The following is a 17,576-nucleotide window of genomic DNA, read 5'->3' as shown; positions in this document are numbered from 1 at the left end:
CCGTCCAGTGCTCTGTCTTTTGGGAAGTTGTGGCAATGCATAATGGGGCCAAAATGAGTTGCGCAGGGGTGACTGGGAGCATGGGGTCAACTTCCCAGTGTGCAAGTCTCCAATCCATCCCATAATGACATCTGTATCACATAATTTTCATGCCTTTTTTCAAAATCCCACAACCCCACTTGACCCTCCTCACTGTCCACCATCTCCAGCAGAAGCCTGGAGCCTGCATATCTCTGCACTATTGCCATGAGCATTGCAAGCACAGGACGCATAATCCTGTAGTATTTACAAAGCCACAAGAACCACCAAATCAGCAGGGAACAATGATTTCTTGGAGGACAGATTGTTGTGGTTGGTGGCATTCACAGAGCAGCTACAAATGGTGGAGCGCCACTTCTGGGCCTGAGAAATGAGCACTGACTAGTGAGATTGCATTGTGATGCAGGGTTAGGATGATGAGCAGCAGCTGCAGAACTTCCAGATGCACAAGGCAACATTCCTGGATCTATGCACCGAACTTGCCCCAGCCCTCCAGTGCAGGGATACCAAAATGAGAGCTGCACTGACAGTGGAGAAGCGATTGGGGGTGGCACCATGGAAACCTGCAATGCTAGATTGCTGCCAGTCAGCCAGAAATCAATTTGGAGTCAGGCAATCCACTGCAGGGGCGGTTGTCATGCAGGTGTGCAATGCCATCAATCACTTCCTGCTACGCAGGGCTGTGACTCTTGGCAATGTGCAAGACATAGTGGATGGATTTGCAGCAATGGGATGCCCAAGTTGCAGTGGAGCACTAGACAGCATGCACATCCCTATTATGGCACCAGACCACCTTGCCATAAAGTACATCAACAGAACGGACTACTTTTCTATGGTTACACAAGTATCTGGGGATCACTGGGGAGGCTTCACCAACATCAGTGTTGGTTAGTCACGGATAATGCATGATGCTCGCATCTTCAAGAACACAAGACTGTTCAGAAAGCTACAAGCAGGGACTTTCTTTCTTGACTGGTGGATTATCATTGGGAATGTTGAAGTGTCAGTAGTGATCCTGAGCAACCCAGCCTACCCCTGGCTCATGAACCCATACACAGGCCATCGACAGCACCAAGGTATGATTCAACTACTGGCTCAGCAGGTGCAGAATGACAGCTGAATGTGCTTTTGGTCGCTTGAAGAGACGTTGGCGTTGTTTACTCCCAAGATTGGGATATTATTGGTCCAATGGTTATAGCTGCCTGCTTTGTCCTGGATAATATCTGTGACGCAAAGGGGGAAAGTCTTTCTGCCAGGGTGGAGGGCAGAGGTGGAGTGGCTGTCTGCTGAGTTTAAACAGCCAATACAAGAGCTATTAGAAGAGCTCATTGAGTAGCTATATAGCTCAAGGAGGCTTTGAAAGAGCATTTTAACAGTGAGCCATAGTAACGTGTTTTGCTGCTCTACCTGGCCCTGCTCTTTTGTGGCCTGTTAGGAATTGTGTGGTGATTGTTGTACATGTAGGAATATAACATTGCCAATACCTCTATTAATTTTGTTTGTGGCTTATCCTATGAGTTGTGTCACACTATCAGTAACAAGTAATTGGTTACTTTCAGGCCTGCTAAGCATTCGGTAGCAGGTGTTGCAAACTAATAAAGATGAGTTTTGTTTTAAATAAGAGACCTGTATTTTATAACAGAATTCAGTGCAAAAAAAAAAGAAACCATTAAATTTTAAAACAAATGTATTTAAAACTTACTAAAACTTAATAAATTAAGAGTGAAGAACTTATGAAGGGAAGAGAACATTCATGTCCATTTCAGCTACACATACATGATAAGTCTCAGGCAGACACAGAATTTGTCCGCCCATGCACGGCCCCATTGGCCTGGCTGGAGCTCCCCCCCCCCGCCCCCAAATATAGAAGTCAAACTACACCTATGAGGGTGGAATAGGGAGGTCCCAATATTGAGTTCTCAATGGGCTGCAGAGGGAGGCGAGCCCAGGATTGTTGAACCTGTAGGTCCACCAGAGTCTGCAGCATCTGTGTTTGCTGCCGGAGAAGCCCCATTATGTTCTGTTGCTTCTCCTCTCCATTCTTTCCTTCTCCAGGTTGTCTGCAATGTTCACTCTCCAGGCCTTGTGCTCACGGTCCAATGCAGCCCTGGCTTGCAGGATTTCACTGAACATGTCATCCCAAGTCCTCTTCTTTCTCCCCCTTATCTGGCTCAGGCATTCTGCAGGTGTGGTGGAAGAGGCTCAAGGCCACAATGGCAGCAGCTGCACAGGTACCATTCTCACTATCATCATGAAAGAAAGCAAAAGTTAAGAGGCAGAACTCACTCCCTTGCTCCCCTAAAGTTTTAGGCACTACCTGCTCATTCACAATTCTGCTTGGGATTACTTGTGCACGGCACCAGTCACAGCACCAGCCACGGTGAGTATGGCCCACAGAGGGTTAGGGAAATGAGGAGGGAATTGCTTGGAGGCCTATAACTAGTACCATAGGGCAATGGCACTGAATACTGGCATTGGTGATTTTAGCGGATCTCTCACTCCTGAGGGTAGCAAAGGTGCGGAGAGCACAGCTGCTGCTGGTGTCCTGAAGCTGCCTGGACCCATACGCTGCTAACTTCTATACTGCAATGGGGCCTGCTGAAGTTATCGCTGACTGACGTGGAAAAGTATCCTACCATGGAGGAAGAAATAAAGCTGCCATCCCTAGAAACCTTTGGGAGAGGATTGCAAAGGACCTCCATGGAAGTTTCATTAAGATCTCTCAGGAGAATTCAAGGGACATCCCTGTGTGCATAAACAAACTGCTCCACATAGGTGGGGGCGGGGGACGACGACGACGACGACTAATTCTATAGGCGACTGAAAAGCAGATAGCAACTCTACCTATCTTGGTCAGGCCACTCTGTCCTCTAGCACAAGTAAATTAATGAAAAGTCAATTTAATGTGTCCTGCTATTTGCAGGGGCTGGGGGAGCATCCCTGTAATGGAAAATTTATGTATACACTTACCCGGGGTTCTTTCCCCTGCATCAGGCTCAACCGTGCTTGACTGGTGGAGTCAAAAACAGATCCTGGCTTGCTGCGCAGCTGGATTCCCCAGTTGCCATTCTCCTCCTTTTCCTCATCCACTTCACAGTTCATGGCAGAGTCCTATGACTCGGGCTCCTTGGAGGTATCGAAGGTGTTGTGTGGAGTGGTGGTGGGGGTCTCTCCTGAGGATGGCATACAGCTCATTGTAAAAGCAGCAGGTCCGTGGCTTGGCACTGGATCAATTGTTGGCCCTCTTGACCTTCTGGTACATCTGCTGCAGCTCCTCGGTTTTCACGCGGCTCTGCTGCTGATCCCTGTCATAGCCCTTTTCCTGCATCCCCCGAGGAACCTGCTTATAGAGGTCCACATTTCTGTAGCAAGTCCAGAGCTGTGCATGCACAGCCTCTTCTCCCTACAGGTCCAGAAGATCCAGTATCTCATCTACTCCAGGCAGCAGCACGGCTGGAGCGTGCAGCTGGCATGGTCGGCTGGGCAGTTGCACACAACAATGAAGAGCTGCTAGGTGTGCTCACCAAGCCAGGCAATCAGGAAAAGGAAATTGAGAAATTCACAGGGCTTTAAAGGGAGAGTAGCTGCTGGACTCCAGGACCCCTGGGCAGTGAAGTTCACAATGGTGACCAGAGCGGTTAGTGTCAGGCATCGTGGGACAGCTGCTGGAGGACCGTTAGGGTCAACATAGGTAATGCAATGTCTAGACTTGCGTTGAATCTACCTCTGTACATCCACCTTGGCTCAACGCTGCTCAGGGAGGTGGCGTTACTATGTCGGCATAATGGGCCACTTAATCGTACACATATGCACAACTAGGTTGATGCAAGGCAGCTTACAACAACTTAACTTTGTAGCATAGACCAGGCCTCAGCCTATATTCCTCCCACCGTGTCCTGCCTCAGATGGTGACAGGGAAGTTTATACATCACCTGAACATCTCTAAGAACACAGGACACAACAAAAGACTAGCTGAAGCAGACACGGAGCATTCAACCTATACTGGGAACACTGGACACTCAAATGACTAGACTGAGGCAGGGCATGAAACACTGGACTTGGCTTTAATGTCTTGCTTTCTTCATGTTTAGTCCAGTGTCTGAGGCCAGGTTCATGAGAGAGATTTGTCAATCACTTCCTATGCTGAAAGGTGCTAATGGCTGGTAAGTCTTATCCAAAAACATCACAGACCTCATTAAGCCAATGGGTGACAACACCCTCCTCTAGACTCAACAAAAGGAGAAAGCATAAACAGCCAGGGGCAGTGGGGATCACCTAAAAGCAAGCAATAGGCCATGTGGCAGGTCAGAGCTAAGCTGTGTGGACTGATGGGTTTCCCCACTTGCAAAAGCAGGGCTAGGTTATCAATTGCAGGCAGTGTGTGTTTGAGCAGGAAGTCTCTGCTCTGATCATTTCCTGTATGATCTTACTCTTCCCATGACTCAGTTCTCCATCTGTACAATGAGATTACCAGCAGGGTCCTATCTCACCAGGGTATTGTGAGGACAAGTATATGAAAGATTGTGAGGTGCTCAGACACTCTGGTGACAGGGGCCATGTAAGTACCTTAGGTCATGTCTACACTACAAAATTAAGTTGATCTAACTTACATAGGCATATAGCCACCACTGTAACTACACCGCTTGTGCGTGTTTACACTTTGGCCCTTGTGTCGGCAGTGCGTGTCCTCACCGGGAGCACCTGTATCTATTGTATTGTTGGTCTGGGGCATTGCGGGATGTCTCCTGAAAGCTAGTAACAGTTGACATAAGCAACACTGACACTGTGGCGACCTAACTACATCGACATTGACTCTGCGCCTCTCGTAGAGGTGGAGTTATTAAGTTGGCATAGCAGGGCAGTTACGTTGGCGGGAACCACATTTAAGTGTCAGCACTTCCATAGCTAGGGCGACGAAAGCTGCCTTGCATAGCCCTAACTCTGTAGAGTAGACCAGGCCTTCGACGGACACAGGAGAAGGTGTTGCAAGCGTGATCCTGAGAAAAAAAAAGGCAGAGGGCTTCTTGGGCACAGAGATTGCTGGAGTGGGATCTCAGCAAGGAAACTGCCTGGCGTTGTTTGTTCCAACTATGTTCTGGGAAAGAAGACTGAATAAACTGCAAGAAAATACCCGACTCACATCACTGATTTCTCAACCTAATGCAAACAACCCTGCAAGACCCTGAATTGTAGCAAGCCAAAATGGCAACACACTGGTCCTTGACACTCAGAATACCACATATCTTACTCCTGGCAGCATGATGCTTGTCTTTTCCACACATGCACAGTGGGTGACCAGCTTGCTGCTGCTAAGATTGACTCAAACATCCATAGGGAACACAGGGGTGTTCTCCCATCCTCATAGCTCTCATGGGCAAAGCTGGCCTCAACTTTCCTGGGAGGCCTACAAACCTTACACCACCAGCCCCCTCCCCTGCAAAAATACTACTGATTCCTGTGCCTATCCCCCCAACCCAAATTTAACTGGCTGTTTTCCACCGTTAACCACCCCACTGTGTTAGTGTGAATGAACAACAGAAACACTGTCTCCGGCTATCAAATGATCGTAAAGGATTGCAGCAACTCAAACAACTCAGCGATGCAGACACACCTTTCCGGTTTGTGCACAAATTCATCTAGCACCCTGGTGTACCGAGGGATTTTAGACAGTTATTACTGGCATTGAGTAGCACCTGCAGGCCCTGAGAGCAGGGCCCCATGCTGCTAAGTATTTTGCACACATGCTAAGGGACAAGCCCAGGATCTTACAGTCTACATAAACAGGGAAACAGGCACAGTGACTTGGCCAGGCTTACACAGCAAATCAGTTGCAGAGCCAGGGACTGAACCCCAGGGTCTTGACTCCCACTCCAGTGCCTTCTCCGCTAGACCACATTAGCTCTCTTTTCTAACTGTTATATTCACAAATCATGAATTTTGCTTGACTCTGCAGCCTGGCAGACTTCCTCCTATCTTCCAGAGTTACCCAGCACACAGCCTATTTCATGGGGTGGGGTCAGAGTCCCTGGATTTTGGACTTACATCTTTAAGGTGACTAATCAGGCAGCAGTAACAACAAAGAGGAAATACACCCATCAGGCTCAGCTTGTAAGCAATCCGAGGGCTGAAATTTGTTTGCTCGGAGCAATCACTCAATCACTGATCGCACACAAATTCATAAAAATCAGTCTGTTCTCAAACAAGAACCCAGATGAATTTTAGTCAAAAAAGCATAGCCTACAAACAGCTCACCCCAGTTCTACTCTTCGTACAGTATTCTGCATCCGGTTCAACCCTCTGTTCCTGATTCCCCACTGCCCTGCGCCTGGTGTAGCCATTTACAGCCATGCCAAGTGGCTGCAAAATGCTGCTATGATCACATGGCCAGACTAGTAGTTATGTTCAGTATTCACAGGGTGCAGTTAAGGTGGAGAGGATATCCAAAGGAGCAGCTTCTTGATTCTGAGTCTAGTTCTACACTGGGTTTAACACCTGCCTAGTTCAGAGCAGCATCAGAGCTGCTCTAAACCAGGCAGGGTGATTATGGACAGCATAAAGGGGCCAGATCACAGAAGGAATCTGACTTGTTAGTGTGACACCTCCGATTTGCAGTCCATTTGTGCAGGTGGGAATTAGAACACAACGTACAAGACATAGGGCCTGGTTCTCCGCTGTATGACCAGCTCCCATCAGTCTTAGCATCTGTGAAAAACCAGCCACAACACTGCATGACAGGTGAACTCTACTCACTGCAATAGTTTGCATTATATAAAGTACTGATTTGAAAACAATATGTACACCTTGCATATTATCCACCAGGAAATTCTGTTGACTATCTTGTGTCACACAACTATTAGTCAGTTTACATAACATACAGCTTGTGAACCAATGAATCTTTCAATGCACTCATTGATATCTTTGTTAACCTGACATTAACATCAGTTTACAGAACTCGATTTAGCAAGGAAGCAGTGAGTTTAATTGCAGCTTCAATCCATGTGAGCTCTGTGATTTGGAACCCTTTACTGATCCAAGATGGGTCATATATTTAGGGTGCATTTATAAATAGTTAGTAAAGGGTCAATAAATGATTGTCTCTCTCACCAACAGAAGTTGGTCCAATAAAAGATATTACCGCATCCACTCTGTTCCCCTAATAAATGATTGACAGTGTAATAAGCAGTTAGATCAATTGTTACTAATTGTTAGTTACTATTGATGTACTTAGGGAACCAGGCTTGAAAAAAGCACCAGGGTAATGCTAGGCATAATATTTTTTTCTATTTTCCTGTACCTCAGCTTACCTCTCTGCTGGGGTACAGACCAGGCGTTTGATACATATTACAAGGTGGATTGATTTAAATCAAAGCTATTTTAATCATGATTTAAATTAGCAAGTAGGAAAACTTGATTTAAATAATCAATTTTAATCTTGTTTTAATTTGTACTTAGTATTATTTTCCTAAAGAAAAGTCGATACTCACTGGTTGATAATCATTAAAAAACATTGATTTGCAACTAAATAAAGCTTTTACACTACATTTGGTACCTTTTGCTAACCAGGACACTATAGTATATCTATACACATTTATTTAAGCAATGATATAATTTACATACATTTATTCAGATTCATAATTTTTATATTTTATGTTAGAAAATGGTGAATGATGCATTTCTTATTTACTAGATGATTATTAATTTTTTACTTGGGATTTGTGTCAAGCCTTATTTGGATAGAAATTAGAATTCATTTAAAAATGTCAAAAACAGCATTTTTAACAGTTAAATAAAAAATACCTTAAATGTGCTGGATACATCAGGAAAAAAGAGGATCGAAATATGTTTTGCATTTAAAACTAACTGATTTAGTAAACAAAGCAAGTATTATCTGTAGTTAGTGAATTTAACTAATTGTCTCTGGTTGCCATGCCCTTTGAGATTTTAGAACTAGTAGATCACATCCCTTATACTAGGTTTTTATTCATAGGTTGGAAGAAAGGGGCAGGGGGGAGGACAAAACAAGCTTTCCTGTTTTTTCAACTTTCAATCAGTGTCTTAACTTTGAATCAACTAGTCATTGAACTGAACTAATTGAATAAACTGAGATGAACAAAATCGTCTCTCTGCACCTGCAGAAAAGACTACTGCTGTCAAAAGCTGGTTTAGCACTTTTTCATAGATTCCAAGGCCAGAAGGGATTCATTTGTGATCATCTAGTCTGATTGTAATCAAGTCACCCCTTAACCTTCTCTATCACTTGAGTCTATCACCATGAATCTATCACTATCAGGCAGGTTTTCTAATCCTTTAATCATTCTCATGGTTCTTCTGTGAACTCTCTCCAATTCATCCTTCTTCAACAAACTCTGGTTCCAGGTGCTTAGCCAGACTTCCACCAGATCAGTGCTGTGACTTGCTTTAAAACTTCAGAAGGAAATAGGTACTGCTTAGCATTAGTTTTATTTCATTTAAATGAATTTAATAGATTATTGTAAATTTAGACCTTAACATAGACTGTCCTACTTTCAAATTTAATTTTAAGTAGGTTTATTTTTAATAACAAAATTTAAATTTAAAAACTGTTTTAAATAAAGTCAGATTTAAATTAAAAATTTGATTTAAAACATATCAATTTTTCCCATGCTGATGTATAATATAGCATTAAATATGTAACTGGAGAGTGGCTCAAAATCACTAAAGATAAACATTTACTAAAGCTATATAAAGTTATGCATACATAACAGTTTGCTTATAACCCTCAAAACAATTATGAATATTATCAATAACAACTCTTGCTTATTGACTACACTCCTTCAAGGGGGCTTTCCCCCCCAAGTTTTAGTTTTGTTACTATCATGAGTATGCAAACTATAATTAAGCACATGCACATACATACACTTCCCTGGGGCTCTTCTCTTCTCAGTTTCTGTGGAACAGAGCCTAAACTCTCTCTAGGGCATGCCATCTCTTTAAAGCGAGGAAAGAAGTGCTAGTCCCCCAGTCTCCTTCAAACTCCCCCTGAGCCTTTGCCACACCAGTCTGCAATCTGCACAGCCTACAGCCATTTTAGTCCTCTTCTTCTTCTTCTGCAGAGGGGTGGGGGAGCAAGCAGCCTGCTATCTAAATCCCACAAAACGGGTAAAGTCCCTGGAATACAATCCCTATGGTACAGATTTCTACTCCCACCATAAATCCTCCACTCTAATCTGGCTCCCACTCTTCCTATTTATAAACTCCTCCCCTTCCCCTTGAGTTCCCATTGGCTCTATCAGAGAACAATTCTGAGCATGTCTTGCCAGGCTACATGCTCACAATGGAAATCACCTAAGTAGCTTCAAACAGCTCAGGAGCATGCCTAGTGACTGCCATGCCTCATTTGTGGAGGATTCTGACCCATCCAGCAGAACCACCCCAGCCAGCCCCAGCAAATCAGAGTGCCCCAAAACAAAACCAAGAAACTATGGATCCTCCCCACTGATTCTTCACTTGTTTCCACCACTAAATGTTGCAATGCAAGCATGGGCTTACACTTACAACCACCTGTGCATGCCCATAACATCTATGAATCATTAACCCTTTATAAACTGTTTTATAAATGTACCCTTAATACAGTGGTCCCCAACCTTTTTGTGGCCAGTAGCACATTCATGTTTTCAGAAGAGTGTGGCGGGCGCCAACAATTTTTCAAGGCTTATTTTGTATTTGTACATTAAATAATACGAAAAACATCATATTTAATATTACATAATATATGAATCCAGAGAGAAGAGAGAAGCCGCGAGGACAGAGAACACCGGCGCCCGCAGCCCCGGAGTACTCTGTCCCTGGCAGGCACGGGGCCGCAGCTTTTCTCCCCTGCTGGGCATTAGGCGGGCGCACATAAATGCCCCGCCGGGCGCCATGGTGCCCGCGGGCACCGCGTTGGGGACGACTGCCTTAATACAAAGTGTGAGCCCCAAGCTGTATGCGTACGTTACAGAATTGCATCCCATTCCCACTTCTTTTTCATGCATGTTATTGTTCATGCACTATAAGAGGAAAACATTTACTGAACACTGTGGCCCAGGCTCACCTCCCATTTGTTCTTTTATGAACCCAGGCTTATCAGGGAGAAATAAATCAAACCCAGAGCAACCAATGCCGCAAAAGCTTGTTTCTTTCCAAAACTTGCATGCTGGCACCCGAGTTACACTGCGACAAACCTCAACTTGCAGGGTTTCCAGGACTGCTACAGGAGGGCAGAGAAGAGCCATGCTGTTGCAAAGCCCCAGGGAAAACAATGGAGCGTTGCTATTTGTAAAGACCCCAGGCAGCCCTTGTGTCTCATCAGCCCATCTCCTGGCAGAGTCGGATTCAAGGCAATGTGTATGGCCCTGCTCGCTCGGCTTGACAGTGTCAGCTCAGCATCATTCGGCTTTACATTTTAAGAAAGGGTGAGATGGGGACTTACGGAAAGGAGGAAAGGAGCCCGTCGCCATGCACTGGGGGACCTGCATCTCTGAGCTGTGTCCCTGGCCTCCAGCTCACTAGCCTGGGAAGGGCGCTCCAGTCACCCTGACAAAGGGGACCCTCAGGGGAGGAGGGATCGGGAAGCCTGTTTGCACATTATAACCTGCTTCTCGACAATCTGCCCCAAGTTACAAATTTACCTCCCAGACCTTGACCTGGGCTGGGTTTTTGGCCTTTTTTTTTTTTTTTTTGCGCATGGGCGCGTGTTTGCTTTTTTGGCTCCTCTCTCTTTTGTGTTGCAACGCAGTGCCAACAGCACAGCCAGACAAACCAGCCAGGGCTGCAATCTTCTCAGCCGGGGCGGGGGAGAAAGCGAACTGGAGAATGAGTCGTTTTAAAACCTGAGTCATCGGGAGGGAGAGGGGGCAGTTTGCTACTTGAAAGCAGGGTCTGTTTCTAACCATGCCTGCGGCCCCCCTCCAATCTCAGCTTCCCCCTGCGAGATAACAGCTGGCCTTTGAACCTTTAGCACAGGTCCATAAACTATTCAGTCACATTTCTTCTTCTTTTACCGCTTCCTCTCTCTCTCTGGCTCTCTGCAGAAAGCTAACTAATGCACATTTGCTCTCTTGCTGTTAATTCCTAGGACAGACAAAGCACAGGTAGTTTTTACCTTGCTATTGCTACCAGAGGTCAACACCGTACCTCCACCCAGAGTCGACCTTGACTAGCTACATCAAGGTAAAGCACTACAGAGCCTTGTCTCCCCCAGGATTTGCAGCTAACACATGCTATCACCTTATTTTGGCAGCGAAGGCCTAGCCCCTGTCTTTGATTGCAGCACATGTAGTGGCAACCTGCATACAATGCAAATGACTCTTCACAGCACCTTTCAGGTCCTCCCAGAACCCTCGCATTGTTTGCCAGCTCTCTGTTTCTGGTCCGCCTGCCCCAGAAAGCGGGAGGATAACCAAGAAGTGCTATTCTGAGGGCATTTGACTTTCATCTCTCTTCACTTTAGGTCAGCTCCAACCAAGTGAGATGGGCAGTTGTGCTGTCAGTTCAGGATATTGACCCCTCTGTCTCCTTGGGCCATTTCCCAGTGTGCCCTGTGGCCATGCCTCTCACGCTCTTCCCCAGCTGACTCTTCGGCCGGGCCCAAAACAAAAGGGGAGCCAAACTAGTTACAAGTTCAAAAAGGTCCTGCCTCAGGCCTACCTGGCCAAGGCAGCTTTGACATTAGATGTCTCCAGTTAAGCTCTAGCCCCAGCTGGTCCTTCCTTCGAGGCACCTTCAAGGCAGTCTCTAGTTAAAGCTAGCTCAAGAGGTCTCCTCCCTCTCACCAAGCTGGGCTTGTCCTCTTATCTCCACCCTCCAGACTTGACACCTACTGCAGTTATAGCAGGTAAGGGTGATTGTACCCACGGGCTCTCCTTAACCCCTTCAGGCCCAGTGCATGGCTGGTACCCCCATCACATGTTGGCAAACCCCTGCCCTTTTCTCATATATGGGGGGTGAAATTGAATGTTTTCAATCTATTCACAATAGATGTACCTTTGGATATGTATCTAACTGCATGTAAAACTTATTTTACAAGAACATTAAGATTATACAGATAGCCATTGGAAAGTCAGAAAATGCCAAAGTTAAGGCTATATGAGCAACCTTAACTCTGCCCGTGTGTATCCCTATTAGGGGTAAGCCCAGGATGCAAACCCAGGCTCATGCCTAACCCCTCCCTTCCATTTACACACAAATAGCACAAACCCAGGGCTCAGATCCAGCACCCCATGGAGGTGGAAGGTCTGAGCCTGAGTCAAGCCAGAATCCAGGCATCAAGCCTTATTGCTTTGCAGTGTAGACGTAGCCCTACTGGATTTGTGCTCTGGGAGTTAGCCAAAAGTATCCCACAAGCTGACTTTCTTTGTCCTAGGGACAATCAAGTTTGGTGGACAGCCAAGTTTTCCCCCACTGCACTATGAGCAAAGTGCTAGAGCGGCCACATTTTGGAAGAGCTCTAGAAAGTCTGGGATGGGGGTGGTTGGACTCTGGCCCATGTTATGCAATGTAGAGGCTGGAGCCCCAGGTTGGGACCCAGGATTCAACAATTCCTAGCCTGGGTTTTCAAACTAGTGTAGACACTCAAGCCTTAGGTTAAACCCAGGGTCTGCTAACTTGAGTTCTACTAACCCTGCACTTACATTGCAGTATAGACATAACCTAACTGGCCTGATTTTCAGAAGCACAGAACACCCACAGCTCCCATGGACGATGTAATGATGTACTTGCTGTGTATTATTCAGCCACTGTGTGCTGTGCAGTTTCAGGAGGAACATGGCTCCTGGTAACAAAGAAGACAAAATTGGAACTCAAACTGTGTGGAAACCTGTTTGTTTGTCCATGGTTGTGGCTATTTTCGTGAATAAGTGTCTTATTTAAGATAGACTGTGATTCTACATATCATGACATGAGCCAAGAGGAGCTGCTGCAGGTGCTCAGCAACTCTGAAAACCAGACTATACCGTATTTGGTTACAATATCAAATCATATCGTAGTATTTGAGAAACAGAATATCAAAAAACTCTTAGTTAAAAGCTTAATTACACATGTATAGCATTTTGCACTGCTGTGCAACCATGAGTGTAAGTAATAGGAAACAGTACATGATCAATAATATGAAAACGCATAATAAAATGTAAGCAACATACCACAGATACAGCGTACATACAGGCTAATGATGGGCACCACTGTAAAGGTTTTCATCTATAGTATAAAGATTTACAGTGTCACAACATGAATAATTTCAATAACTGTATAACTATAATGTATGCTTCTTTAGTATAACTTATTGATCCCATTCTAAAAACGTGGCTGGGGAAAATGGGACACAAACAACTAAAGAGAATTAATTTCTCTCTGCAGATCAGACTTACAGTTGCCCTTTTGAGAGGAGCCCGGGAATACAATGTATGAAAGGATAGAGACAATGAGCTAGGATGAGATATAATAATCACATGTGATGGTAGATTTGAAGCAATGATCTATCTATTTAATCTAATAATGAAGAATTCGCTCCAGATGTCTCTGGAATATGTTTGGCAGACATAGGATTTAGCAATACTTAAATTTCTAAGGAACCCTCAGATACTGCAGTGACAAGCACAGTGTCAGAACCTAGAGAGAACAGAAATTATTTTATTGTTTTATGAACAAATGAGAGGCTATAAACCTTTATAGACCAGGTGGCAATAAAACTTTACAATGCAAAACCATGGGGGAGTTTGTTAATCCCCTCCGATTGCCAGTTAGTTTTCCAGGTAGAATTTAAAATGTTGGTTTTGCCCTATAAAAAATTCTAAATGGCCTGGTATCACCCTATTTAACAGGCTGCCTCTCTCCCCATGCCATAGAGCCGCAAATGCAATCGGAGGAGGCATCTGAGCAACATTCCCCTGTTTATGATGTTATGTTCACCGTGCACACACAGAGAGGTTAGATGAAAACATCAAATACACTGCAGCCTTCCAGCAAGAGTAACATCACTTTAGCATTCAGAGCGAGAACCCAAGAACCCATGAACAGAGAGAGACAAAGTACCCTGATCCCTAAAACAGAGAGGCATAACTCACCCCACTTTGATCTGACTCTCATCACACGCTTCCCTACTGAGCCCCCGGCCTGCAAGCAGGACCAGGAAACCCTGTGAGAATTTAGTGATTGATCACTGTTTTCAATACACGACATGTGACAGAGGCAACTGCTCACAGGGCATTCACTGTGAGGGGCCCTTCATTTAGGAATTCACCCCTCCTCTTGATCTGAAATAGCCTGAAACCATTGAACTTCAGGGCATGCTGGCAGCCCCATTTCCTTTCTCCTGGCATTTGAGGTGGAATGGAGTGCTGGTGTTATGGCTTGATTACAGCTGGATTTCTACTGGGGGCAGAGGGGGTTTCATTGAACTCTGTGATTTGCTTGCATTTTAAGCAAGAGATTTTGCTTGGGCACTTTATTCGGATTTTTAAACAGAAAACAAAGAAGCAAAAAAGGATTATAGACCATCTCCCCTTCCCTCCCTCTCTTCCCCCCCCCCCCCCGCTATTTGCTGACATCACCTTTGATGCTGTTTTATACAGACATTTCAAAACAACTACTCTGATTTGACTCTACTGTGGAGTTTTGAACGACTCAGCTTCTCATGATTTAAATAGCTAATAAGGGGGAATTAAACTAAGTTAATTAACACTGATGGGAAGAAGAAAAGGGAATTGTAATTTTATTCATTAAGGCCCAGATTTAGCAAAATGTTAAGCAAGTGCTTAGTTTAAGGACTTGCTTAAGTCCTATTAACTTCAACGGGCCTTACTATAACATGCTTATGATTGCACCTAGGAACCTTACTCAAGGACTGGTACCACATTGTGCTAGATGCTGTACAAATGTGCCTGGCTGAATCACATCCTACATATTTTCCCTGTATCATACAGTGCACACTAGTTTGTTATTGTAAGGCTGAACGTTAACACTGAAATATTGGTTTTGCCAGGTGATTTTTTTTTGTCTGTCTTTTAGTTTAATTAAATATAAATAAGACAGTTACAAGCACTTTTCAAACAAAAATACACACACAGACACACACATTGATTTCTCTTGGGACTTTAAAAACCAGATTTCATCCAGTTCATGTGTCAGATGTTACCATGCCTGTGAACAATTTGCAAATAGGATCAAAGATCAGTACTAATTTTAGTAGGCTCTTGGGCCATATGTCCCCAGACTACTTTTGTTTTGATGAAACCTTGTGGAACATGAGCCACAGATAACAACAAACAGAGGGCACTGGATTCTGGGGGCTGGGAGGGAAGCCTCACTAGCAGAAAGGAAGCTTCTGTACAGACTTGCAAGGATAGTGCGCAGCGCATCTGTCCAGTTCATGGGGCTATGGAAGAGGCAGGAATGCCAGACTGAATCCAAAAGTTAACACCATGTTTTATTTAAATTAATGGAGATATCCTATCTCCTAGAACTGGAAGGGACCTTGAAAGGTCATTGAGTCCAGCCCCCTGCCTTCACTAGCAGGACCAAGTACTGATTTTGCCCCAGATCCCTAAATGGCTCCCTCAAGGACTGAATTCACAACCCTGGGTTTAGCAGGCCAATGCTCAAACCACTGAGCTATCCCTCCCCGAATATTTAGCTCCCTATTGTAGCTCTCTCAAGTATTCCAACTCCCACACTGACTGGTATTTCCCATGGAGCCTCATATCACTGCACAGGGATCTCCATAAGGCTGTCATACAATTAGAGCTGTACGTTAAAAATCAGGTGTTAAACTTTTTTTTAAAAAGTCATCACGTGACTGCTTTGGAGTGGCTCAAATCTGGTTAGGGAGCAGATTCAGATCTTCATCAGGCTCAGGTAGGAGTGAGAGAGAGTACAGCCTACTGTTGTTGGGTGGCCTGCCAGGCCTCTTGTTGCCTTTCAGCCAGTACCTGCTGAGTTTCAGCAGAGCTGTGCTGCTGCTGGGCTAGAAGATTTATCAATTTCTCCATTGTCCCCTTGTTTCAGTCTGAAGAGATCCCACCTCTGGTACCAAGTTTTGACTGGCAGGTGGCACTCACTTCCTGAGTGCCTCTTAGCAGCTGAGTGTAGAACTGCAAGCTTTTTCCCTGCTCCTGGCACCCTCTCTAGGTGGCCAACCTCACTAGCCAGGTCTTCCGTGGCTCAGCTCTCTGGCCAAGTCACACAGTCAAAATGGACCCCTTCCAGAGCAGCAAAGAGTTCACCAAACTCTCTGCCCTCACCAGGGTCTTCAACCCCATCTCTGGGGCCTTTAAATCCATCTTTTTATTCAGGCACCTGAGGCCAGAGCAGAACCCCTTCTTCACCCCTCTGATCACAACTAAGCACTGATCTGCTCAACTCCTGCCACTCCTTTTATCTGAGCCTGCTGGGCTCTGATTGGCTGATTCTATGCATCCTTTCTAGGCAGGCCTCGAGGACCCACCTTCACTGCTCCTTCCTGGGGTGGAGTATAGTAGGACCTCAGGGCTTCCAGCAGAGGGGGCCTCAAAAGGCCAGGTATACCCCATTACACACAAGCTTCTTTTTCTGACTATAAAATGTTCAGGCTTGGAGAGACACGCTATGCATTGTTAATTTTGTTATACAAGATTCTGGGTAGCAGGAGCTGTGCATGCAGCACGATAGTTTACGCTCTGCCTCAGTCTCTGATGGGAGTCAGTTTCTGAGGCAGAATTGTTCCCTTGGAACTGCACATTGGTGAAGAGCTGAGATTCCTGAAAAAAGGGATTGTCTCTGTGCTGTTTGAATCATAGAATATCAGGATTGGAAGGGACCTCAGGCGGTCATCTAGTCCAACCCCCTGCTCAAAGCAGGACCAATCCCCGACTAAATCATTCCAGCCAGGGCTTTGTCAAGCCTGACGTTAAAAACCTCTCAGGAAGGAGATTCCATCACCTCCCTAGGTAACCCATTCCGGTGCTTCACCACCCTCCTAGTGAAAAAGTTTTTCCTAATATCCAACCTAAACCTCCCCCACTGCAACTTGAAACCATTACTCCTTGTTCTGTCATCTGCTACCACTGAGAACAGTCTAGATCCATCCTCTTTGGAACCCCCTTTCAGGTAGTTGAAAGCAGCTATCAAATCCTCCCTCATTCTTCTCTTCTGCAGACTAAACAATCCCAGTTCCCTAAGCCTCTCCTCATAAGTCATGTGCTCCAGCCCCCTAATCATTTTAGTTGCCCTCCGCTGGATTCTTTCCAATTTTTCCACATCCTTCTTGTAATGTGGGGCCCAAAACTGGACACAATACTACAGATGAGGCCTCATCAATGTCGAATAGAGGGGAATGATCACGTCCCTCGATCTGCTGGCAATGCCCCTACTTATACAGCCCAAAATGCTATTAGCCTTCTTGGCAACAATCAGGGCCGGCTCCAGGCACCAGCTTAACAAGCAGGTGCTTGGGACAGCCAAGGGAGAGGGGCGGCACCTGCGGCAATTCGGGGGCGGCAGGTCCCTCACTCCCTCTAGGAGCGAAGGACCTGCCGCTGAACTGCCGC

At 45.4% G+C, this 17,576-nt stretch overlaps 1 protein-coding gene across 1 annotated transcript in view; it reads right to left on the bottom strand.

Moving 5' to 3' along the window:
• Positions 1 to 10,645, bottom strand: part of LOC113407307 (retinoic acid receptor RXR-gamma) — a 109,465-nt gene extending 98,820 nt beyond the window's left edge. Inside the window, exon 1 of the mRNA XM_026655657.2 lies at positions 10,490 to 10,645. Coding sequence (XP_026511442.1) covers positions 10,490 to 10,535 — 46 coding nt within the window. The 5' untranslated portion in view covers positions 10,536 to 10,645. The remainder of the gene's footprint in view (positions 1 to 10,489) is intronic.
• Between the last annotated feature and the right edge of the window lie 6,931 nt (positions 10,646 to 17,576).

The sequence above is a fragment of the Terrapene carolina genome, unplaced genomic scaffold (assembly GCF_002925995.2).
Source record: "Terrapene carolina triunguis isolate 2854851 unplaced genomic scaffold, T_m_triunguis-2.0 Scaffold210, whole genome shotgun sequence".
NCBI classification, from domain to species: Eukaryota; Metazoa; Chordata; order Testudines; family Emydidae; genus Terrapene; species Terrapene triunguis.
This window is presented reverse-complemented; position numbering and strand designations above follow the sequence as displayed.